This window comes from Antechinus flavipes, chromosome 6 (assembly GCF_016432865.1).
Source record: "Antechinus flavipes isolate AdamAnt ecotype Samford, QLD, Australia chromosome 6, AdamAnt_v2, whole genome shotgun sequence".
Classification (NCBI taxonomy): domain Eukaryota; kingdom Metazoa; phylum Chordata; class Mammalia; order Dasyuromorphia; family Dasyuridae; genus Antechinus; species Antechinus flavipes.
In genome coordinates, this window is record NC_067403.1 from 248,758,702 (window position 1) to 248,784,633 (window position 25,932).

At 38.8% G+C, this 25,932-nt stretch overlaps 1 protein-coding gene across 3 annotated transcripts; it reads right to left on the minus strand.

Annotated features, from left to right (window-relative positions):
* Positions 1–5,865: 5,865 nt before the first annotated feature.
* LOC127540488 (glycine N-acyltransferase-like) lies at positions 5,866–25,105 on the minus strand. Of its 3 annotated transcripts, none has more exons than XM_051965205.1 (6): positions 24,948–25,105; positions 14,888–14,991; positions 11,388–11,495; positions 11,109–11,235; positions 10,019–10,193; positions 5,866–6,492 (listed from the first exon to the last, which is right to left on the minus strand). In XM_051965205.1, the coding sequence occupies exons 2-6, from the start codon at positions 14,963–14,965 to the stop codon at positions 6,024–6,026; spliced, it is 957 nt and encodes a 318-aa protein (XP_051821165.1). In that variant the 5' UTR covers positions 14,966–14,991; positions 24,948–25,105; the 3' UTR covers positions 5,866–6,023. The 3 variants fall into 3 exon arrangements, with proteins under 3 accessions (XP_051821165.1, XP_051821167.1, XP_051821166.1); XM_051965207.1 differs by lacking the exon at positions 24,948–25,105 and adding an exon at positions 15,210–15,279; XM_051965206.1 differs by lacking the exon at positions 24,948–25,105 and having other exon boundaries at positions 14,888–15,151.
* Positions 25,106–25,932: the final 827 nt, after the last annotated feature.

A 25,932-nucleotide genomic window follows, 5' to 3' on the forward strand; every position in this document is an offset into this window, starting at 1 on the left:
TGCCCCAAATCTCCCTTTACCAAGAAGGAAGAAACTGACTTCCCAAGGAGCCAAGTGGTTGCTCTAGGCCAGTGGTGAGCACGGAAAGCCAAGGTTTGAATTTAGCTCCTTTTGCGAAGGGAAAGGGGAGAGAACCGGATTTGGATTCCCAGGAATTGCGGGCTTGAATCCTGGACCTATACCCAGGGCAAATCACCCGGCAGCCTCTCTGCACCTCCTTTACATTATTCTCAAAACAAAGAGGCTGCATAAAATATTGTGAGGACTCTCCCAGCTATAACCTGGGAGATGACCCGGAATCAGGCCTGGGACTCAATTCATTCCCAGAGTCGGGGTGTTGGGGGGGTGACAGAAGGATTGTAAATAATGGCTGTTTACTTTCTTTTAAGAAATCAACAGAAAGAGAACCCCAGAAAATGGAATTGCTACGAAGTAGAGAAGGAAAAGGAAAGGGAAATTTGGTTAGATGCTGCTACTGGGAGGAGTAGCTGGGAAGGAATTCAAGGACTTCTACTTTGGGGGGCCAGCTGAATGCCCTGGGTGCTGTAGGAGCAGCAGAGCTGTCCACTTGGACAAGCTGTTTGAAATCCAGACTTTGGAGTCTAAAACCCCCTTAGGGTTCTTGGGAACCTGTTTTCCTGGCTTAGGGACTCAGTGTATGGGGGTCTCTGGTTCCCAGAGTAGAAATCTCAGAATCCTCTAACTCTATAGGAAGCACAATCTAAAGAAGGCTCCCTTCTACCTCACTCCAGCCCCAGCTCCATCCCTCTAAAAGAGAAGGATGACTTGAGGAGAGCTTGTCCAGGCTGGAGACCCTGATGCCAAAGAGGAAAGTGAATGGGTTTAAGAACAAAAATCGGATCGGACATCGATTGGAAAAACTGAGTGCTAGAAGATCCAAGAGCTCCTGTATCCCCTTCCATCACACCTTCATTTCCAACCTGAACTCTGTCCTGATTTGGAAGGACACTTAGGTTGTTGCCACAAGAAAAATAAGTAAAATAGTTCCTAGAAGCTTACTGGCTCTGAACCTCTGGGCCAGCCATTCAATTTCTCTTAGTTCCAGTTTCCTCATCTGTAAAATGGAAAATAATAATAGTGCCAGGGGATTAGAAAGATATGAATTTGAATCCTATCTCATATTCAACCAACAGCTGGGCAAATCACTTGATAGCTTCAATTTCCCCAATCTTAAAATGGGGATAATCATAAGGCCTACCTCACAGAGGCTAGGTGGCACAGGGAAGAGAGTACTAGACTTGTATTCAGGAAAAACTATCTTTATAAATTCAAATCTAATCTCAGATATTTACTAGCTGTGTCACCCTAGGCAAATCACTTTGCCCCATTTGCTTCGGTTTCCTCATCTGTGAAATGAGCTGGCAAAACACTGCCAAGAAAACTGCCAAGGAAGTCACAGAGATTCTTACTGGACAGAAGTGACTCAAGAAAAACTACCTAATAAGATATTTCTGAGGATCAACCAAGAGAATGCACATAATATGCAAATTTTAAATCATTATAAACATTACCGTTATTAAATATTTCATTGACTTGTGAACACTAGTGAAAGGGATAGCAGAATCAAGTGCTCAGAGTTCTAGTTTTATCTCTTGTAAGATTTAAAATTTTTTTTCAATCAGTGAAGTCTTCTCTTCTACCCTCATATTGAAAAGCAAAAACAAAATCCATTTTAAAAAGTTTTAATTGCTCTCTGAGTCTATGACTTCTCTATCTAGAAGTAAAGGTTTCTATACTGACTTCTCTAGGCCTGAAAATTTTCAATTCTAAATCCTTTTGATTACATCGATAATGAAATACAGCCAAATTATTTTTTAAATAGAATTTTGTGTTGAAGAAGGAAGCAAAGGCTAATAAATGGAGGTTAGAGAGGAGCATAGGAGTGGGGATGGGAATGCTGATAAGGAATCATAAGGGAAGGTCATCCTCAGAAGGAAAGGTCAAAACTATAACTGTTAAAACTCAAAATATTGAGGAGATTGTAAGATTGCCCTATACATACATACATACATACATACATACATACATATATGCATACATATATGCATAGAGGGATAGATGGATGGACAGATGGATGGATAGATAGACACGCAGATAAATAGTAAGATTGTCCTTTATGAAGAAGTTCAAGAACTGGAGGAGCTAATGACTGATATTGGAAAAAATAGAGTCTAAAAGCTGTTATAAGACCCAAAGGACAAATACTGCCCCAATTAAAAAAACAATAGTGTGGGTGGTGGAGCTGGTTAAGACAGGAGGAAGAATGGAGTGTTTCTGTCAAAATTCTAAGATACAATATTAAGAGAGTGGTTTATGATTGCCGAGAAAAAGACATCAGTGATGGTGAAGATCTAACTTGGCTTTATCAAGAACAGGTCATGCAGACTAAACTTATTTCTTCTGGTGTTACTAACTTGGCAAGTCAGGAGAATGCTGCACATAAAGTTTACCTGGATTATAGTGAAATATTCAGTTGTCTTCCATTTTCTTCTTGGGACAAGGTAAGATTTGGGCTAGACTATAGCACAGTTAACTAGAATTTTAATTGAAAAGAAGAGAGATATATCCCTTTGGGATCAAGATGGATAATTATAATTGCAGATTGTTCAGTTTATTTTTCTTGTAGTTTTGAATCACATTGTTGAATCATTGTATTATCTTCCCACTTCACTTTGCTTCAGCTCATATGTCTTCCCATGATTCTCTGTTTTCTTTGTATCAGTTCTTGGAAATATTCTATTATAGTCATGTAGCACATTTTGGCTTTTGTCTTCTATTTTGATTCTTTGCTGCTGCAAAAAAAAAAAAATCTGGTGCTCTATCCACTGCTCCATTTACATGCCCTAAGTCAGTTTTTCTAATCCATATAATGACAATATTAAACAGGATAATCTTTCACTTTTTTCTATAGTCCTCTTGGCTTCTGCTCTGGTCAGACCACAAAGAAGCTGACATGTAGAGCTGGAATGAACCTTAGAGGTAGAATCAGAACCTTTCAAACAAAGGAGGAAACTGAGAACAGAGGGGTTGTGATTTGCTCAGGGATCATTTTCAGTTTTGTCCTCTACAATTCAGAAAGGATACTGAGAAGCTGGAGAGTATTTTTTATCAGAGTGGCCAGGATTGGAGGAGCCTGGAAAGAAATGCTACAATGAATTTCCCCAAGCTTTTTGAGACCTTACCATGAAATTATATTGTCTTTGTCTCTCTCCCATATCTCCTGCTTCTGTCTCTTATGTATCTCTGTGTGTCTCAAGTCTGATAGGATAGTACTTAGTGATGTCAGGCAGTTCTAATACGAAAAAGTAGCATTTAAAAAACCTCTGTGGGGGAAGTCTCCGAACCTCAATTTCTTCATCTGTAAAATTCTTTTATTCTCTCTTTCACAAAGCTTTTGCAAACAGCAGATGAGTTAATATGTCTTAAAGTGCCATAGCAGTGTGACCATGAGGGCAGGGTTACAAGATGTCTTTGAAGTCCCAGCTCTTTTTCATGTCTCAGTGATTCTGCCTTTGCACCTGCTTTCCCCTCGCCCCTCTGGGATCCAATAAGTGGCCTTGCCCTTCCCATCTTCCCACTCTGAGCACTTTCACTGGCTTTCCTTTATACCTGGAATATTTTCCCTCTTCATTTGTGCCTTCTGACTTCCCCTGCTCCCTTCAAGTTTCAGCTAATTACTCATCCCCTTCAAAGTTATTGCCTTTCATCCATTAGCTTCAATTTATCCAATATTAATTTGCGTATAATTCTTTGCATGTGTTTTTACTCATTAGACTGTGAGCAAGGGCAGTTTTTATCTTTGTTTGCCCCCAGTAAAAGGGAGAAGAGGCTGTTTTTTTACCTTAATATCCCAAGCACTTAATGATTGACACATAATTGTTAATAGTTGATCAAGACCCAGCTTTGTACCAAAATTACACATCCACAGTCATCCACCTTTATGGTAAAAGAGTAGAGGTACATTTCCCCACCACTTCTGAGCCAAAGTTGATATAATTTTTGCATATATTATCTGATAATGTCAATGTTATTTTTGCTAACTTTTCCTCCCTTAATCTTTGTTACAAGGAAGCATTTGGAAATGTGGTATAAAAACAAGTTATTAAGTCTAAAAGAAATGTGTCCTTAGTCTATGTTCGAGATGGGGGAAATAGATATCATGAGTTCATGGTTTCATGACCCCAGATTCACATTGGAAACCAAAGCCAGAACAAGGCTGAGGGGTGGAGTTTTTAAAGACCTTTGATGGTGGTTCCAAGTACAGGCTATGCAGAAAGAGCAGACTTGAAGTGATTTGGGTTTTGAACTAGAAGGGCCATAATATTCCTCCAATCCAACTCTTTCCTTTTACAGATGGGAAAACTGAGGCCCAGAAAAGTGGAGAGGCTTGTCCAAGTTTATAGAAATCATAGTGTGGTTAGAATATGAACCTGAGTCTTTTGTTCCTGGATACGGTGCCTGTTGTATTATTCCCTTCTGCTTTTCTGACATCCTGGTTTCAAATCCCTGTTCTCATTCTTAACTATGGAAACTTAGACCATTGACTTTAATCCCTGGTTCTCATTTGTAATAGGGATGGAGCAACTTCTAAAGCCTCTTCCAGCTCTAACTCCAGTTATCCTAAATAATAGGTGAATTATGTTTTTTTTAGGATCTTGTATCTAGAGTTGGAAGGGGCATCGGGGCCCAACTGAGGACAAATGAAATGTCTTACCTGAAGTTGAAAACCTGAAGATTCATGGAGTATATTATGGCCCCAGGGCCACTATCATCACTCTTGTTTGCAGATTATGAAACAAGATTCAAAGGAAGGAGATCATTTGCTTGAGATCACTCTGATACAGGAGTCTAACCAGGGGCCCTGATCTTTAGACTAATGTCCTCCATCAAGAGTGGGATTTAGTAGGTTCTCTTATTTGGAGAGTGGGATATATGGTGAGAAACTAGCAATAACTGGAAAGATGTACTGGGGGGTGGCAGGATAGGGAATAAAGAGAATTTAGGACTAGAAGGGACCAGATCAAAGGCTTCTCACTTTATAGAATGGGAAACTGAGGTTCATGGAGCATTAGTGTGAACCATCACGGATTAAAAGTTAGAAGTTCCATCCCTTCCATTTTTTACCTGTGCAGCATAAACCTATACAGCCTTGGGCTTCAGTCTCATTATCTGTAATAAGAATTGCTTTACTTAACTGGCCTCTGAGGATCCTCCCAATTACATGATCCTGACCCTAGATTGCCCAGTGAATGGGCAGCAGAACCAGGTCTAGAGTTCTGACCATCCGACTCCAAAGATGTCTAAGGTCCTTTTTTCTCCTCTTGAAGCAGTTCCATTCTTTCTAGGAACCCTTTATTCTTCCGAACAAGTCACTGTGATATATTAGTCAAGCCCCATTACCTTTTCTTGTAGACAGAAAACAAATGCGTCTTTCACAGACATTTCATTGTTACTTAGCTCTGGCAGGAGAGAGAGAGAGAGAGAGAGAGAGAGAGAGAGAGAGAGAGAGAGAGAGAGAGAGAGAGAGAGAGAAAGAAGAAGGAGGAGGAGGAGGAGGAGGAGAAGGAAAAGGAGAAGGAGAAGAAGGAGAAGGAAGGAGGAGGAGGAGGAGGAGGAGGAAGAAGAGGAGGAGGAGGAAAGAGAAGGAAGAAGAGGAGGAGGAGGAAGAGGAGGAGGAGGAGGAGGAGAAGGAAGGAGGAGGAGGAGGAAGAAGAGGAGGAGGAGGAGGAGAAAAGAGAAGGAAGAAGAGGAGGAGGAGAAGGAGAAGGAAGAGGAGAAGAAAAGAACAACAATAACCACAACCACAACAACTTGGCGACGAAGAAGACAACAGAAGACAACGTCTTAACTTCTTCATGGCTATAATTACATGAAACGTGCCATGATAAGATTTAAACAAGGAAATCAGAGCGTTCTACTTAAGTCTGCTGGTCTACAGTAAGGGTCGTCGGTGAAAGATGCCTCGGTCTCCCCGGGTCTCGCCGGAGGAGCAGCCTGCGCGCTCAGGAGGAGCCGGCCGCCTTGCTCTCCGCCTGCCCCGGGCTCTCGCTCTCCTTCGGGGCCGAGCCCCCGTCGGGCTTGCAGTCCCACTGCTGCCAGTGGCAGGGCGCACACCTCTGCTTCATGGTCTGGCTCATCCGCTGCATGGGCTGATTGTCCTTATCGATGTGGGAGTACATGGGATAGCCCAGTTTGTCCAGAGCCTGGATCTGGTGGTAGATGATGTGCGAGATGAGCCCCAGGCCTCGGTACTCGGGCAGAGTCCCGGCCATCCTCAGTTCCCCGGTCTGGTCCATTAGGTCCCACGACACCGGAGTGCCCTGGGGCCCCAGCAGGCAGTAGCTGGGGAAGTGCCGGATGCAGCGTTGGATGAACTTCAGGCTCTTCTCGTTCCCCCCAAAACTCCAGAGGCTGTTCACTAAAGCAGCGTGCTCAATGTCCAGGGAGGACATCTTAAATATCTCTGTGTTACTGCGGAGGAAAGGGAGAAAGCTCAAAGTCAGTGCCGGGAGGAGCGCATCGGGCTGGTGATAGCTCCCTTCTACACAGCCAAGGTACAAAGCCAAGTGCAAACCGCACTTCAGCACTTGCTAGCTGGGGGCTTTGGGCCAATGAACTTTGCTTTCCTCATCTGGTCCCATGTGGGACAACTCTAATAATTAGGAAGCTTTTTTCTTAATATTGAGCTGGAATCTTTTCCCTGCATGGTCCCGTATAATGCAAGGGACCCCAGGATCCCCCGTGGACCTGAAGGATCTCCCCTTTTCCATCACCATCAATTTTTATTAAAAAAATCCTAGCTTGCTTCAAGGTGCAGATCAATCTGCCTCATTTCAGCTCTCCTTTTCCCTTGGTTGTTTTTCCTTTCCATCTAATCCAGTCTTGGAAAAGCACATGGCCTCGTTGGGATTTTTTTTTAACCACCTTTGGCTTTCCTTCTGTGTTTCTGCCATTCTTCTAGCACTAGGAGAGTTTGGTTTCTTTTCTGTCTCTCAGATCCATTTTTATCCTCCCCCCACCTTTTTTCTCCTCTTGAAGCAGTTCCATTCTTTCTAGGAACCCTTTATTCTCCGGAACAAGTCACTGTGATGTATTAGTCAAGCCCCATTACCTTTTCTTGTAGGCAGAAAACAAATGTGTCTTTCACAGACATTTCATTGTTACTTAGCTCTGGCAGAAACATAGAAAGTGAAATCTCAGATCCGACACTGAGATCCCTTATCTAGAGACATGGGGTTCCAATCCCATCTGATATTACTTATATGATCTTGAACTAGCCAAGTTCCCCGAGTCTCAATTTTCTTTTCTAGAAAATGAGGGAGATGGAGTTCTGGTCAGCTCTGAGTTGGAGTCCATAGCCCCCAAGGTCCCTTCCAGTTCCAAAATTCTGTGACCCCTGTGATTAACTGCAGCAGCAAGCTATTTATTCTACCTTGGAGATGTATGCCTGAGGCTTCTGAGTAAATTGCCTTATTCATAAATGACTTTGTTTTCTTTTCCCCCTTGTCGTTTCAGATGACTTCAGTTGTCATAATTCAATTAATGCTTAAAGGCAAAAAGAAGCTCCTCTTAGGGTGAGTATCTCAGAGCAGGTGCCTCTATTTCCTCATTATAAAACGGGAATAATAGCATTTACTTCCTTGGATTATTGTTAAGATGGAATGAAATAAAATTAAATAATAAATAATTACATTCTATATCAGTGCTAACTATTTCAAGGTTCAGTGATATTTTCTATTGTTGTTATTCAGTCATTTTCAATTATGTCCATCTATTTTCTTGACAAGGCTATGGAGTGATTTGCCATTTTCTTTTCCAGCTCTTTTAACAGATGAGATTTTAAGATTGGTGTTATTCTATTATTATATCCATTTCACAGTTTAGGAAAACTGAGGCAAACAGAATGAAGTGACTGAAACAAAGTCAAGCTGCTACTATGTGTCCGAAGCTGGATTTGAACTCAGGTTTTCCCGACTTCTCCACTGGGCTACCTTGATGCTTTCTACAAAGCCTGGCTATTTGCTAGATTTTGTGGTAGCATGGTAAATTGGAAAGAACCCTAAGCTTTTGAGTCACAAGTCTTGGATTCAAGTCCTGTCTCTAAGTTACTATTTGTTTGACTTTCAGAGAGTCACTTAAGAAAATTTCTAGAACAATTAGTGAAAAACTTTTACTAGATGGCTCTATAGGGATGGATTTTTGGAAATCTAACTTTCAGATACGCTAGCATCTTGCTTTTTCCTTCTCTCTTTTTATTTGCTAACATAACATCAGATACTGGTCCATCTCATCTTTCCTGGAGGATGTGTGTGTGTGTTGTTTTGCTTATTTGTTTTGCCATCTAATGTAGGGAATCCAGGCTTTGTAGAGAACAAGGTCTTATTGTGTTGTTCTACCATGGCATTAAAGTGACCTTCTGTTCTCGATACAGGATAAGCTCTGGTTAACACTGCCAAATTAGAAACGCTTCCAATCTGGGTTGAGTCATGGACCGTATCTTTTGTACAAACATCTTGGTTTGGGACTCAGCCATCAGGGATGGGTTTTTTTAGGGCATCCAACACCACAAGACCACTATCAGACCATGACAAGAAGGGTGGGAGTTCCCATGTTCCAATCAAATCACAGATCTTTGAAAGATGTCTATTTCTTATGGATGTCAATTTCCTCTAAAAGGGTACCCCCATTGTCGATATATAGATTCAGAGAAAGTCCTTTTGGGGGTCCTTGAGCCTGAGATCTTAGGCAGTCTGGCTGCATGCTCTATCTCTTAAACCCTCTCTATTTAATGTATTAAGTACCCGCTATTTATAAGTTCTGGGTACAGAGCATGTACAGCTAACACTAGACACACAGTCTTTTCCCTTCAGGAGTTTATAATGTGGAAGAAGGATAAAACATCAATACAGATAGTTTATTATTATTATCCTTAGGTAGATGGGTCCTAATTCTCCAAGCCCAGTCGTATTCTCTCTCCTGAGCTCTTATATTATCAACTGTTCATTGAACATTTTTTAAGAACTCAAAATGAACACATCCAAAATAGAATCATTATCTTTCCCCTCAAATCTATTTCTTTTCCAAACTTCTCTATTTTAGAAAGGAATAGACATTTATATGGTTCTGGGTCCTATATTAAGAGGTGCTTTTACAAATACCATCTTATAAGACTTTCAAACTTGATCCCTACCCATCTTTTTCTCCCTTCTATGGTCCAAAAAAATGGACCTAGTTATTACTTTACATTATATTATTATATATTATATTATATTACATTACATTATATTAATTATATTATGTTTATTATATATTTCTCCTGTGCATCCATAATTTGGTTGATTCAGGGACTAACTCCCTACCACTGCAAATTAGCAACTTTCTGCAACTTGGAGCTTCAGAGATTTGTCTGGGCCATTCTAAGGTTGACTGACTTGCCCAGAATCAATGGGTCGCCCTTGAACCTTCCTAATTTCAAGGCGGGGTCAATTCTTTATATCATCCTGCCTTTTGAGCTTGAAATAAGCCTTGATGAGCCAGGTAGATTACTGTGTGACACATCAGTCTTTACAGGGAAATATACGATTATAGTCTAGCTCTAAGAGGTAATGAGAATATCCAACAAAAAGTGAAGCGCAGATACCTAAGCAAATGCTAAGATCTGTGCCCATGAACTTTGGAGATTCACATATTTTAAAGCTCTCCATAAGATCAATCAATATAAGATGTTAGAGAGCAGAAAATCCCAGAACAGGGAATTGGTAGCACTTAACAGAAGCACAATTCTAGCAAGAGCCCCATTGCTCAGTTCTTTGGTTTTATGGTGCTAGAAGTTGTCGCTTTAATCAAATGAGAACGAGATACTTTGATCTTTGAAATGCAAATCAGTAGGAAAACAGAATTTGACAGATAGAAATTCACTTTCCAGCCAATTAGACTGGAACTTATCTTTTGTAGAGTAAGGAGGAGCTGTGTATGACTCCGCTTTTAGACAACTTACATATCTTTTTTTGGCTTTTCAGTTTTGGCAAGTGATTGATCCATATTTTGCTGGGGAGGCGCATATCTATTCATTGTTTCAGAAATCAAATAGAGATTGCGATTCGTCATCTTGACCTGAACTGATTTTTCCACCGCGACATTACTTATCACCTCATTCAAGCCAGATTGCAAACCTATTGGAGGGAAAAAAAAAAAAAAAAAAAAAAAAAAAAGCAAAAAGAAACAAAAACTTTATGGGAGATCATACAAGTACAGGGGAGAGACATTGTACAATTAATGCCTGAGGGAAAGACCAATGCATAATTTCACAAAGGGATACTGGACATTTAGGAAAATGGAGCTGGTTCAGGACCTTAAAGGGGAAAACATATGACAAAGAAAAGTCATCAGAGCTTAAAATCAATTGGAGTTTCAGAGACTTCTCTTCCTACTCATACATTTCTGAATTTATATACTAACACTAATAACTACCATTCAACCTTTGTTTTATGACCTCCAGTGATGGGAAACTGGTTACCTTTCACAGCAGCTGACCCCACTTTCAAAGGGCTCTGATTCTTAGGAATTTTCCCCAGAGAAGAAGCCTAAAATTGCCTTCTTTTTCAGTGTTCACCCATTGTTGATAAGTCTATCTAGAGGGCCAAGAAGAATAGAGTCCCTATTCCACACACCAGCCTTCCAAATAATTGAAGACAGATTTCATATTCCAACTAGCAGATCCAACCCCACCCAACCTTTTTCTCTTTCAAGCTACATATTCTTGGTTCTCTAAATGAGTTTTTCTAATAGAATGATTTCAAAGCCCACAGCCAACCTAGATGTGCTCCATATTGCCAATATTCTTCCAAGAAGGTAGAGAACAGAGTTGAACATAATATTTTAAGTGTAGTGTGACCAGGGTGGAGGGCATGCCATCACTTCTAGTGAAATGTTGGAAATAATGTTTTCTTTGATATTATCTAAGGTCACCTTAGGTCTTGTGGCTGCCATGTTGCCCTGTAGAGTCATATTGAGCTCGCAGCCCTTAGGAATTAGAACATCTGATAAGAGTTGAATTTATGGACTACTTAATGCAAAGCCGTTCTTACCTTGAATCTGCAAATGTTGTTTCCAATTGATGACATCTGAAGACTTGAGGGCTTCCTGACAATTCTGGAGATCCTTGGAATAAACTTGGTAGGTGTTAGTATAGGGATCAAAATCATCTGTCATATCCTGAGCAAGTTGGGGGAAAAAAAAAAGGAAATAAAGCCATTGATTATAATACAGCAAAGAGCCACAGTGTTGGGGAAAATTGTTGGTAATACAAGCATTCTAGCTCCGCTCCTAGTGAAGTGAAGGGAAAAGGAGATAAACAAGTGATTTACCTGCACTTGAGGCCGGACAATGACAGTTTTAAAATCTGGCCACCTGTCCACCAATACCTCCAGCTTGAAAGGATTCCCCTGGTTCATATGGAAGATGGTGCCATAAACCTGGAGAGGCAGTCCAAGGAAACCAGAGAGTCAGTCCATTGGGAAACGGTGATGACATCAGTTGACAAAGATTTATTATGTGCTTACTGAGTGATCAGCCAATGTGCTAAGGACTGGAGATACAAAGAAAGGTAAACAGCAGTCACTCCTCACAAGGAATTCACTATCTAATGGGGAGATAACATGCAACTAACTATAGGATATATTTGGGATAATATATAGCATATATACAGGATATGCAGGATAAATGAGAGGCAGTCAATAGAGGGAAAGCACTGAAATTAAGAGGAATTTTTAAAAGTTTTCTACAAAAGATGAACTTCATTGGAACTTGAAGGAAGCCAGGAGGCAGAGATGAGAAACTTCAATGGTCATCTTGTCCAGAGTGGCAAAAATCCAGGCTGAAAACTACCCAGATCATATTAAAATACAATTGGTAATATTTAACAAGATAAAAATAGAATGAAACATGATGTTGATTTGGTTTTTTAAACCATTATGTTCTTTCTGGGATTGAATCCTTATGTATGGCTTAGTAGCTCAGAAACCACCCATCTAGTCTAACTTATATTGAATCAATCAATCAACAAGCATTTATTAAGCCCTTACCATAAGCCAAGTAGTATTCTCAGTGGGAGAAGAGAGAATACAGATCAGGATGGTGAAAACAAAAACCAAAACTTATTATACACATAAAAAGAAAAATAAGCTATCCATAATAAAGACCTGCAGTTTCATGTTCAACCCACACTGTCTTTTCTACTATGATATGATTTTGTTTGTTTGATATTAAAGTCAGGATTTTTACAAGATAAAAAGATAAAATGATAGGATTAGAGTGGAAGATTGGTGAATTCCTTTTCAGCTATAGCAACTATGGTCTAGCAGGGGTCCTCAAACTTTTTAAATAGGGGGCCAGCTCACTGTCCCTCAGACTGTTGGAGGACCGGACTATGGTAAAAATAACAACTTTGTTTTGTGGGCCTTTAAATAAAGAAACTTCATAGCCCTGGGTGAGGGGGTTAAACATCCTTAACTGCTGCATCTGGCCCATGGGCTGTAGTTTGAAGACCCCTGGATGGTTTTCTGATGTCTGCAAGGGAAAATGGTAGGCCATATGTCTTTAAAGGAGAGGATGAGAAAAAAAAAAGGGGGAAGAGAAGGAAAGAAAGGAAATAAACATTTATTAGGTACTTCCTATATTAGGCACTATACTAAGTACTTTTAGAAATATCTCATTTGATCTTCACAACAAACTCTGTAAGGTTTAGGTGCGATTCTGTCATTATCCCCATTTGACATTTGAGGAAACTGAAAGAAATGGAGATTAAGTGATTTGACTAGGATGAGAGTGTCGAGGGCTTGATTTGAACTCAGGTCTTTTTGACAGTGAGAAATTCCCATATTGAGCACTTGATTATAAGTGTATTTGTCCAGGGAGGCATGGCTCCAGGAAAACGGGTCCAGAAATCTGAAATCTTCTCTTGGAGGAGGGAAGGCATAATTCCCAGGGAGAGAGAATTGTCCCATATCCTAAATCAGAACTAATTGGAGACAAAATTGGCAGGGATCCAGATTACAGAGAGGACCAGGCAGAGGAACACTTTGTAACCAAAAGTTTCAAGTTCAGATCAGAAAAGTTTATTCTCAGTGACTAATGGGGATTTTTCTTACAAGTAATTGGATAAATCAAGTTGTATATAATTGGAGATTCAATCTCCAATGACCAGTCACACAGGAAGGAAGGATTTTCTAAACAGGTTGCCCAAGGCAACCTGATATTGCAGATCATCAAGTTTGGGAGTAAGGGTTCAAACTCCATTTCTGACACAAAATCCAAGTTACTTAATCTCTCATAATACGAATAAATACTGTGCTAACTTCTTTGAGCCTCAAGCAACTTCCCAAGATTTAGAGGAGTTTCAATTTTCCTTGCAAAGTATTCTCAGACTTGGATCTCCTCCAAGATTATTTTGCATATCATCAAAGGACCTCAGACTAGAGAACTTGGAAAGAGACCGATAGATTATCATTAACCAACTCTCTCAATTTTACTGATGAGGAAACTGAGGTCCAGAAAGGTAGTGACTTTCCTCAGAATACAAGGTAGGAAATCAGAGACCCTTTGAGTGTAAGACCATGTGGATTGTACATGAAAGTGCAGTTCTCTATTGTGGACACCTTGCTTTTCTTTTTATGTGTATAATAAATATTAGGTTTTTTTCAAGTCTTTTTTTAAACCAAGGTTCTTGCTTCTAACTAGGAGATGAGTTGAGAGTCTAGTGTAATCATACTGAATTTGTGGGTTCAAACTCTAGCTTTTCCATTTACTATATAACAGACATTATCTACATATAATAACTAAAGTGCATGATGACTTTTAAGCATTAATAGCTAGTATTAAGACTTTTCAGACACCCAAAAGTACATCTTATACATACATACAAGCATACATACATATATATAAAATATACAATATATATACATTTTATATACTGAGTTATCAGCCAATGTGCTAAGGACTGGAGATAAGAAACCTCAGAGACTGTCTAGTTCAATATCCTAATTTTGTAGAGCAGGAAAAGCCCAAGGTAACATAGGGAGTAATCTCTAGAGGAAGAATTTGAACCCATTTTTCTGACTGCCCAAATCTTATTGAAATGTAATTGGTAATATGTGTGTATAGGCATGTGTGTCTATCACAGACTTCTTGGGAAGTGTCTAGTGAAGCCCGTGGACTCCATCACAGGACCATGTTTTGAAATGCACAAAATACATAAGCTTACAAAGGAAATCAATCATATTAAAATATAGTTATCAAAATATTTTCAAACACAAGTTCATAGAGGTCGGTTAAGAACCTCTGATAGAGATGTGTTTCCTGAACTGAATTTTGAAGGAAATAGGGGATTCCAAAAGGAGGAAGTTGGAAGGAAAGTGATTCTGGGAATCTGGCCAATTTGTGAAAAGGAATAAAATGAGGAGATGAATGATAGACAGTCATATGTGTGAAATATAGAATGCTAAGTGCATGCAATCAGTCAATAAGCATTTCTTAAGGGGTATATGTTAAGCATAATGCTAAGTAATGGGGAAGGGGAAGATTAGAAGGGTCCATAAGATGAAGGGCTTTCAGTGTCAGACTGAGCAGCTCATGTTTGATCCCAGAAACAAATAGTCAACCAATAGGGATTACTGAAGAGGGGGGAAAGGACAAGATCAGACTTGAATTTTTAAAAAGTCATTTTGATTAGTCTTTGGAGGAGAGCCCAGTAGAGAAAGTTATTGCAGGAGTCCAGATGAGTTGAGGTATTGATTGCATTGAGTGGAGAGAAAGCATTGTGCATGAATGATAAATGCAGCTGAGGGTGGAAGTCAGTGTTCATCCTTACCTTTATAGACTCAGGGATGTCCTTCCTCAAGGCTCTTTCCAGTGTCTGGAGCATCTGGGAGCTACGGAGAAGGAGCATCTTGGGCAGATGCTCAGCTTAGCTGTCTGAGTAATAACAAAAAGGGAAGAAGGAGAAAGACAGACAGGAATAAGTAAAAAGAGAGCCCCCTTGGATGGCCCTTACTCAGTGAGACTCCATGCCAGGAGCGGCTCTCCAACGCTCTCTGTTCCTGAGCGGCCCATAAGGCTCTAAGCTGTTGACCAGTGTCCTAAACTCAGGCCCTCCTCTGAAAGAACACAATGTCTCCTCTGCTCCCACCCACCTGTTCCTGTAGCTGCCGCACAACCTTAGCATACAAAACTCCAACTCGTTTAAAAGGGACTTTGCTAGGAAGCCAGAGAGGGGAAGAGACATTGGCTCACTGGAGGAGGAACTGGGGAGGAGATAGTCACAAGTTAACAGTTAACAGTTTGAAAGATTATTCCGGGCCTTTGGCCAGCTCCGAGACCTTGGCTAGTTGCCTTAGCTCTATTTTCTTATTAAATTATTCTTCTCAGTTTGCCTTTGGTCCCAGCCTCAAAGACCATGGAATGGGCTGGACCACTACCTTTTGCCATCTTGTAGAATCTACCTAATAGCAATAGCAATATCTGACCCTTTATGGTTTGCAAAAAGCTTGACATAAATAGTTTCTTTTGGTATTCATACTTAACCGATGAAGTGAAAGTTGACAGGGAGGAGGGGTGTTGTTTCATTTTTGTAGACTATAGTTTGTAAATCTAGAGTTGAAAGAAACCTCAGAGACTATCTAGTTCAATATCCTAATTTTATAGAGCAGGAAAGGTCCAAGGTCACATAAGGAGTAAGCTCTCTCTAGCAGGGGTCCTCAAACTATGGCCCGATGTGGCAGCTGAGGACGATTATCCCCCTCACCCAGGGCTATGAAGTTTCTTTATTTAAAGGCCCACAAAACAAAGTTGTTGTTTTTACTATAGTCCGGCCCTCCAACAGTCTGAGGGACAGTATTTAAAAAGTTTGAGGACCCCTGCTTAGAGGAAGAATTTGAATCCAGTTTTCTGAACCTTTCAAGGCATCATATACTTTCTTCTTGGAGAGTAACACTATTGAGGTCAGTGATATGGCTATTATTGTTGTATGCCCTTTGTTCTCGAAGACAACCATGACATTCCGTAAGTGAGATCATGACATTTCAGTGCATTGAAGTGAGGGAAGGCTATATATTATGTATAGTCATAATGTACCTGTTTTCCAAGTGTTTTGCATTTGCTTCTTTTCCTCTGACTGTATAATATATATGTACACACACACTTTTAGGGGATCTAATCTTAAATTATCATCCTGGTTATCATCCCTAGGCTGTATTTAATAGCTATATTGAGGACCTCCTACTCCCTTAAGTAGTACTCCCCAGTACTCACCAACATATCCAAGGGAAGGAGCTATCTTTTCAATTCTGTCCCTTACTTGAATAGATTTCCTAGCTCCAGGAAAATTTCATTTCCAAGGTAGTCCAAGGTCTCAAAATAGTACCATACATATCTTCCAAGTATTATTATCCCATTTGATTCTCACAATAATCTAATTAGATGGTAACTGATATTACTTCCATTTTTCAGATGAAAAAATTGAGGTTCAGAGACATTAAGTGACTTGATCAGTAAATGCTTTGTTGCCTCAGTGGATTACGATGGGACCCTTTTGCCTACATGTTGGAAAACCTAAATGCAAGCTATATCCTAAGAGTTTTTAGAGTAAAGTCTGAATATGGCCATAATGTACCAAAGACATATGTGACTTCTTAGGATTAGACCAAATAACTAGAACACTGGACTACCAGGTTTCACCTTTCTCGGAAGCTGACTTTATTTTTATGACCAAGACAAATGAACTTAAAATTTCCATTCTAAAATTAAGATGTGCTAAATACAGATTTCTGGGTTTGTTTTTTCCCTCTACTCAGTGGAAAACTGCAGGTGAAAGGAGATCAAAACTTACCTGGGAAACAGTTGACCCTGTATGATTATAGGATTTAGGGAGGAATAGAGGGAGATAGGTGATTTTATAGAAAAAATGGGATGTCTCTTAGAAACTGAGTTCTCATAGAATACGGTCTGCTTAGTTTTTCTTCCCAGAAATATAACTGGACCCAGAAGTTTCCTTACACTTTACCTTTTGCCAACTGGTCACACATCAGTGATTAGGTTTAATAATCATGAGAGGCAGATGACTTGACTCAGCAATAGAGTTGAACTGAGGGCAGAAAAGAGTTGGTCTCCTGGGTCTTTTACCTCTACACAGAGATCATATGACTATTGGGCTGATCTTTAATTATCCCAGAAAGAGAGAGCCAGGAGAGACCTTAGGGGACAATGTACACATTCCCTTACTTTAGACAGACGAACGAACTGAGACCCAGGAAGATTCCATAACTTGATATGGCAGTGTTCTTGCCACCAAGCTAAGCCGTTAATATAATTAAATCACAGCTGGTTTAATAGAGGCTGCTGTGATATATTTAAAAAGAGTAGATGTTTTGAAACCCAGCTCTATGATCTTGGTGACTCAAAATAAGTTAATGAGTCTCCCTTTTTCATGATCATTTTAAAATTAAGATGATGTTAACCAATGTGTCTGATCGTCTCAAAGATCAATTAGAGAATGTATGTAATGAGCTATATAAATATTAGCTTTTATTTTTTAAATTTTATCTTCTCAATAAGATACAGACTGGGTTTCCTTTTCTCCCTAGACTTACTCTGGGATAAATCCTGCAGGAAAAAAAAATTTAGTATGGATGTCTTTTATTTTCAAATAGCAGTCAATTTTAAGAATATTTCCCTTTTTGTCTTCCAGACAATGAGTCCTCTCCTCCAGCAAATAAAAAATTTACAGCAAAGCAATGACTCCATTAGACAGTTCACAAATTTTCTCTCCCTGTTATCCTCCACATCTCTACTGAAAGTTGAATTGCAAATTCTCTGATCTCTCCCCTGAGGCCAGGAATGTTACCCCATGTTCTATTTTGCTACAACATTCTTTTCGTTGCATAAATTTTAAAGTAACAGATCTCACATATTTTGCATCACTCATGTCGTGAGTGCTCATGAAAATTTAAAGAGAAAAAGATCGCCAGAAAATAAATAACGGTAGCAGTTGTAACACCACATATCACAATTGATCAAGAAGTAGAAAAATTATCAAAGAGCTTTATAAGAACCTCAAAATTAAATCCACATACACATTCATTAATAATGACTTCAATATAAAACTGGAGGCAAGTGAGTGTAGCAAAAAATCCATTTTCTCAAAGATAATGCAGAGGTCTAAGATTTCTGAGTATTCTAAACATCTTTAGCTATGTTATGGGTACTGTCTTTGAGAAAAGAATTCCTAACTGCTGACATGGTGAACACTGAATAACCTTTGAACAGATTAAAAATGAACATGTCCTTGATGTGAGAACCATTCCTGAATTAGCTGACTCTGTACAGTCAGATGAACAATTTAGGAGAGCAAAGATAAACATTTGTGCAAAATTAAGAGAAAGGATAAAAGTAAGAAAGGATGACATTCTATTGAAAAAAGGTAGTAATAAAGAAAACTGAATAATGAATGGGAGAGATTCTAGAGAAGTTTAACTGATGAAAATCAGTTGTTACAACAAGCCACCAAGAGGACCGAAAAAGCATTTCAGGTAACAAACATGATTTACTTGACAAAAGGAGAGAGATATCAGCCAAAGAGTGGACTATTTTAGAATATAAATCGAATAAAACCATCTTCAGGACATTTAAAGATGACAATGGAAGAATGACAAAGAAAAGAAATATTATCTGTAAAAGTAAAACACGTTTACCACCAAGAACAAGAAATCAACCATACCTGAGCTCTAAAATCACAGTTCTAGATGTGGTTATAGATGAACTAGAATTAACAGCAAAGTTAAGGTCTCTCAATGCATTCATATATACTACCTCTAGTGTCACTATTCTCTCTATATAATTGGTCCAATCTATAAATACTTCAGGGACTGTCATATTATGCTGCTTCTATTCTTCTCAAATGAGAAAACATTTTGTTGAAGTGATTTTTTGCAAATCTTTTCCATTTTTCTTCTGTTTATAGTTTCTTTTCCATTTTCATTATTAAATGCCATTAGAGTGACTGCTTAGTTGGTTGTATCTTGCCAAGATTTCTTTATAAATGTCACTTTCCACTGCTTTTCCCTGCTTTATGGGGCTCTACTATATGGTTCTCTATGTTCATAATCATCCATCATCCTTCTTTATAAAATTTTACAAATAAATTTATATTTTAACTTGGTTTAATCTTTGGCAGTCATCTCTTTCTATCAGGCCAACAAGTTATGTGTTTGTTGACAAAGACAATTTCTGGGGTCTTTTGGTCAATATCGGTCAAACAAATATCATTTGTTATCCTTTTCCCATTTTTACATTTTCAATAGCTTGTTTAAATAATTCAGGGATAAATCCGTAGGAATAATGACCTTAACTATAACCTTTATATCACTGAGGAAATCTGTGTCTATAGATTGGGATCAAAAAATCATTTTCAAAAATTCAATCTGGGGTAATATTTTTTTAAAATTTTATTTAATAATAACTTTATATTGACAGAATCCATGCCAGGGTAATTTTTTTACAACATTATCCCTTGCACTCATTTCTGTTCCGATTTTTCCCCTCCCTCTCTCCAACCCCTCCCCTAGATGGCAAGCAGTCCTATATATGTTAGATATGTTACAGTATATCCTAGATACAATATATGTTTGCAGAACTGAACAGTTCTCTTGTGGCACAGGAAGAATTGGATTCCGAAGGTAGAAATAACCCGGGAAGAAAAACAAAAATGCACACAGTTTATATTCATTTCCCAGTGTTCTTTCTCTGGGTGTAGCTGCTTCTGTTCATCATTTATCAATTGGAACTCAGTTAGGTCTCTTTGTCAAAGAAATCCACTTCCATCAAAATACATCCTCATACAATATCGTTGTCGAAGTGTATAATGACCTCCTGGTTCTGCTCATTTCACTCAGCATCAGTTCATGTAAGTATCGCCAGTCCTCTCTGTATTCATCCCGCTGGTGATTCCTTACAGAACAATAATATTCCATAACATTCATATACCACAATTTACCCAGCCATTCTCCAATTGATGGGCATCCATTCAATTTCCAGTTTCTAGCCACTACAAACAGGGCTGCTACAAACATTTTGGCACATACAGGCCTCTTTCCCTTCTTTAGTATTTCTTTGGGATACAAGCCCAGTAGAAACACTGCTGGATCAAACTATATGCACAGTTTGATAACTTTTTGGGCATAATTCCAGATTGCTCTCCAGAATGGTTGGGTTCATTCACAACTCCACCAACAATGCATCAGTGTCCCAATCTGGGGTAATATTAAAGACATCAATTTATCTAAAAATGATTTAGAGTATTGCGTGGACTTCACATTTAGCATGAGTCAGCAGGATAATGTGATTGCCCCAAATGCTAATTGATAGATAAATCCTTTTGGAAGTATTTACTAGAATCTAATCATTATGTTAAAAATGAACAAGCAAGCCTAGACGCTGCCCACAACGAGCTTTTGTCTTCTCAAGTAGGAAAAGACAATATATAAAGGGGAGCAGTGAAGGGAGTGGGAAATACCAGTGGCAATGCAGAATTGGGGTGTATTAAAAGAAGCATAGCTTCTAGGAGTAAGGCTGCTCTCCTTGCTCTGCCTTGATTAGAATTCATTTGAACTCTTGCGTTCTATTCTATACCCCATAGTTCAGGAAGATTATTGATAAACTGGACAACATCTTGGGAAGGGTAACCAACGTGGTGGAATGGCCTTGAGTCCCCACTGAAGCTTTGGTTACAGGAAGCGGGGTGTTTAACCTGGAAAAGTGAAAAGGCAGGAAAGTACATAATAGTTGTGGCCAACTATTTCTGGAGTTGTCAGAGAAGAGAACTGATATCTGTCTGAATGACATACGGAGCTGAAAAGAGGCAAATATTGGCTTGATGAATGAATAAAGGAATAAAAACAAAGTTATTTATTTTTATTTTGTGCTAAGCACCAAAAATACAAATACAGACCCTACCCTCATAGGCTTTAAATTTGAATGGGAGGATACACTGCCATAAAGAAAGGAGTGTACAGCAAGGACATTATGATTTAAAAAACCTATAGTGGAACTAATTCAAGGAAATGTGCTTTTTATGTATCAGGCACTATTTCAAACTTCAGGGACTACAAAAAAAAAGGGGAAAACAAAACAAAACAAAAACCATAGCTCTTAAGCAACATGCGTTTTTAAGTAGAAGACAAAATGTAAGAAACTGAAAGGGAAAAATAATAGCAATTGAGAGGCACCTAGGAGGGTTTCCTGCAGAATGTGGGACTTGAGATAAAATGAAGCAAGCCAGAAAAATGTACAGGTGAAGCTAGGGATGCAAAAGATGCCCTCTGGGAATGAGGGAATGTTGGAATCCTAGTGTTAACTCAGTAGAATTGATACCATACTTAATGGTTCACACATTAGAGCAAATCCTTACAAGGTGTAAATCACTAATACTGATAGAAACAATGCTTAAGTGAACACCTTTGAGAGTTCACACATTAGCTCACACTTTAGTTCACACATTTGGGAGATTTCAGGGTTCATTATGAGATATCCCAATTCACACCTTCCATAATCCCACTCTCAGAGGAGGAGTCAATCTTTGAGTTTCCACCTCTAAAAGAGCATAAAAAGAGCTTCAGTCATCAGTTTGGAAGTCCAGGAGTTGGAGTGAAGCTAGAGGCAGAAGCTGGCAGAAGCAAAGGACAAGCTGCAAGAGCTCTTGGAATCAAGGAAGGAGAAAATAACGTTTGGATTTTATCAGCTGGCTCTATCTGAGGTGATTATTACTTGGAACTGAAACTAAGGCTGCCTCCAGAAATCTCCTCGGAGAAACCTGCTCCCAGAGAACCATCATATTATAGAAAAGAAGAAGAACACCACAAGGAGACAGTGAAGAGAATTCAGAAGCACAAAGATGACCGCTAGACATTGTATTGGAGGCCTATGTAGCTGGATTATAGAATGAGCGAAAGCGATTAAGGTACAGAAAGATATGGGGCAGTTAGGTTTCACAATGAATGAATTACTGGAGTCAAGAAAACTTAAGTTCAAATCTGGCATTAGCCATTTACTCTGTTTTTCTAATCAAGTCACTTTGTTGAGGGTCAAAAGGACACCCCAAAAGGTTGGTTGCAGATCACTCTCCCGTGGCATCTCAAAATAATTTGCAAGGTTGACCCCATCTCCAAGGCAAGGGGCAAAGTTTATTGTAATGCCAATTGAAGCTGGCTATGTTCCAAAAGAATTTAGCAAAGAAGCAGGAGCAAGAAGATAAATTTATAGGAAAAGATAGAAAGATCCTGTTCTTCATGATATGCTTATTTTATGGCTTAGAGGTAGAACTGAGGAGGGGTCTGGTGTGTACCTCAATATTGAATTTTATGGTTTAGAGGTGAAGTTGAAGACCTGCTATGTCCCTCACCATTTGTCTCAGAAACCTTTATCACAGACCAACAGATTGTCATCTGGCAGTCTGCAATAGGAATACTACAATATTCCTAATAGAAGACTTTAGAATCATTGACAGATTGTTAGAATAATAGCACTCTAAGGTAGGGGACCTCAGGATAAATGCTATATCATTCCTAATGTCTAGGGGAAGAAATATATAATTTTATAATTATATTCTTAAGGCCAGGAGACTTTAGAATCATTAGACAGATTGTTAGAACAATAGCACTCCAAGGTAGAGGATCTCAGGAATAACTTCTATATCTTCCTAAAGTCTAGGGGAAGAAATATATATTTATATTATATTTTAAGGCCAGGAGAATTAAGGATCATTTGACATTGTTAGAACAATAGCACTCCAAGGTCAGAGGAATTCAGGATTACTGCTGTATTTCCTCTAAAAGCTATACCCTATCAACTTTATCTGGATTGCTTCAGTTTCCTCATCTGTACAATGAACTGGAGAAGGAAATGGCCTATCACTCAAGTATCTTTGTCAAGAAAACCCCAAATGGAATAAAAGAAAGTTAGCCACAACAGAAAAATGAACAGGTTTTGGAAAGCTAGGAAGGTGACATGTTATGATGAGCTTTAATTATATTTGACCTTGAGGGTAATGGGGAGCCAGCAGAGGTTATCGAGCAGGATTTAACTAAGTCAGATCTCTATTTTAGGAAAACCACTTTGGCATCTGAGTGGAGAATGGATTGGAGCAGGGACAATGAGGAGAAATCAACCAGAAAGTTACCAAAAAAAATGAAGAGGACCCTGGCTGTGAACTTAGAGCATTTGTGCTCAGATCTTATCTCTGATATTTTCCACCATGATGACTATGGTCTAGTTTTATTTTAACTTTTAATATAAACGTTTCCTTCTCTGTAATTTGGGGGCACAGAGCTTCCAAGACAGTATTCTCATCTTCCCACCCCTCACCATCACAAAGGCCATTCTCAATAGGCTTTGACCAAACCCCGAGGGCCAGAGATCGACTCTGAGGTTCTTAATAGGAAGCTGTGCTTTAGATCAAAGCTGTCAAACTCAAATACAAATGGAGTCCCTAACAGTACCCAAATATCCACTCACGCTGCATTTTGGTGTTAAAAAAGCACATAGTATAATTATCTGCATTTCAATGTAAAAAAAATAGTGCAAATATCTATTTTTCGTTGTATTTTTACTTATTTTGTTAAGTATTTCCCAATTCCATTTTCATGTAGTTCAGGATGCACTGCCTCTTGAAAATAGTGTTGGCTATTTGAATCCTGGCTGCTCCCTTGTGTCACCATAAACTATCCATTTGGCCTCTCATGGTTCCTTTGCTTGGAACCAAGGAGGTTCCATGTGTAGATATCTTAATAGAGTGGATGGAAAAGATATTGTCCTTAAATCCAAAGAAAGATTTGGGGATTGAGTTCTGCTTCTTCCTCAGCCTGGGTAAAGGTCCTTAACTTCTCCAAGTCTCTCAAAAGCTTTCAGTTGAGAGCAGCTGCTGAGATGTATAAGTAAGGGGCACTTTTCCCCAGGAAGCTTCTCATCCCCATAATATTACAGATCCAGTTAAAAAAAAAACAAAAACATAAAAACCTAAACAATCAACTTCACTAGGTTATTCTGTGGGAAATATTTTGCTAATTTGAATATCCTAATGAACAAAGATATTTTTATTATTGCCATGAAATAAATAATTATTATCAACATAAAATAATAAATAATTATTAACACAAAATAATAATTAAAATAACAAAGAGTAGGTATTTAATTGAGACCTTTATGGTAATGGAGAATGCACCTACTCTATGGGAAGTATTTTGCTAACTTGACTATCCTAATGAAGAAAGCTATTTTTATTATTACCATTAAATAAATTATTATCAACATCAAATAATAAATAATAATTAATATAAAATAATAAATCAATATTATTAACATAAAAATAATAAATAAAATTAACAAAAAAGTAGGTATTTAATTGAGAGCTTTATGGTAATGAAGAATGCATCTATTCTGTGGGAAATATTTTGCTAACCTGAATAGCCTAATGAAGAAAACAAAATTATTATCTTATTACCATTAAATAAATAATTATTATCAACATAAACTAATAAATAATAATATAAAATAATAAATCATTATTATTAACATAAAATAATAAATAAAATTAACAAAAAAGTAGGTATTTAATTGAGAGCTTTACAGTAATGGAGAATGCATCAGAAGATTACTGGATTTGCCCATCTTCCAAATCCAGCCTAGACAACATGGGGAGAGATAGAAGATTTCTGTTTGGGAAGAACATCAGAGATCATTTAATTCAGCTCTCTCATTTTACAGAGGAATAAACGAGGTCCAGGTAAGTTGTGACTTGCTCAAGATAGGAAGGAACGGAGCTGAGATTCAAATGGACATTTTCTGGCCCAAACCCATGAATAAGTAAAATTTTTTCCCAGTACCTGAGGATTCTCTGCCACCAGACAGCTTTCCTCTTCTGCACTGGATCAGCCTCAGTACAGACAAGCTAAGTGCTTTGTGCCAGGGAGTCTGGAGTTCCTGACAGGGGCAGGACAGACTTGCTGGGCACTTCAGGGCCACTGGTCAGGATGGGAGGCAGTCATCGCAGGTCATCCAGATAGTGCGGAACTGGGCAGAGTATAGAATCAGCCAGGATGGGGTTGTCATGGTTACTGGAACTTGGGTCAGTGCGGGTCACAGTAGCTGAAAAGGGGCAAGGTAGAAGGGCTGCAGGTTTGGCCAGCTGGGGTTATAGCTCGGTGCTTGGCGAGGGAATCTAAGATTGAATGCAGAAGCAGAGCCAACAAGAGTGGTGGGAAACAAAGGAACCGTGGTTTCAGGCAGGGGAGAAAGAGTTTGAGGAAAGCTGGTTGATCTTGACATTGAGAAGAATCCCAAGGAACCTTCAGCAGTTTTTCACTTGAGAACAAGGATTTTTTTCTCCATCTTGAAAAGCTCAGAGCTACCTAGGACTGTTAGATTTGAACTCTGGGCCTTTGGAGGTTAAGATCCTCATTTATACACAGAAACATAGAAATAGACAGAAAGGGAGAAAGATGGAGAGAGAAGACCAGAGAAAGATGGAGATACAGAGCCAGAGACATTAATGGAGAGAGATACAGAGAGATTCAGAGATAAAGAGACAAAGATGAAGAGAACTAGAGAGAGGGCTAGCTCAGAAATCAGAAGGCCTCGATTAAATTTTACCTCTTATTGCTTACTATCCACATAATGCTAGGGAGATTACTTCACTTTTCTGGGCCACAATGCTACAAGGGAAAAAAAAAATTAAATGAATACCACTTAAATTAAAAAAAATACTTTCTAGCTGTGTGATCCTGGGTAGGTTACTTAATCCCAATTGCCTCAGCCAAAAAAAAAAATTAAAAGAATAGTTTTTATAAAAGCAAAATATCCAAGGCAAAT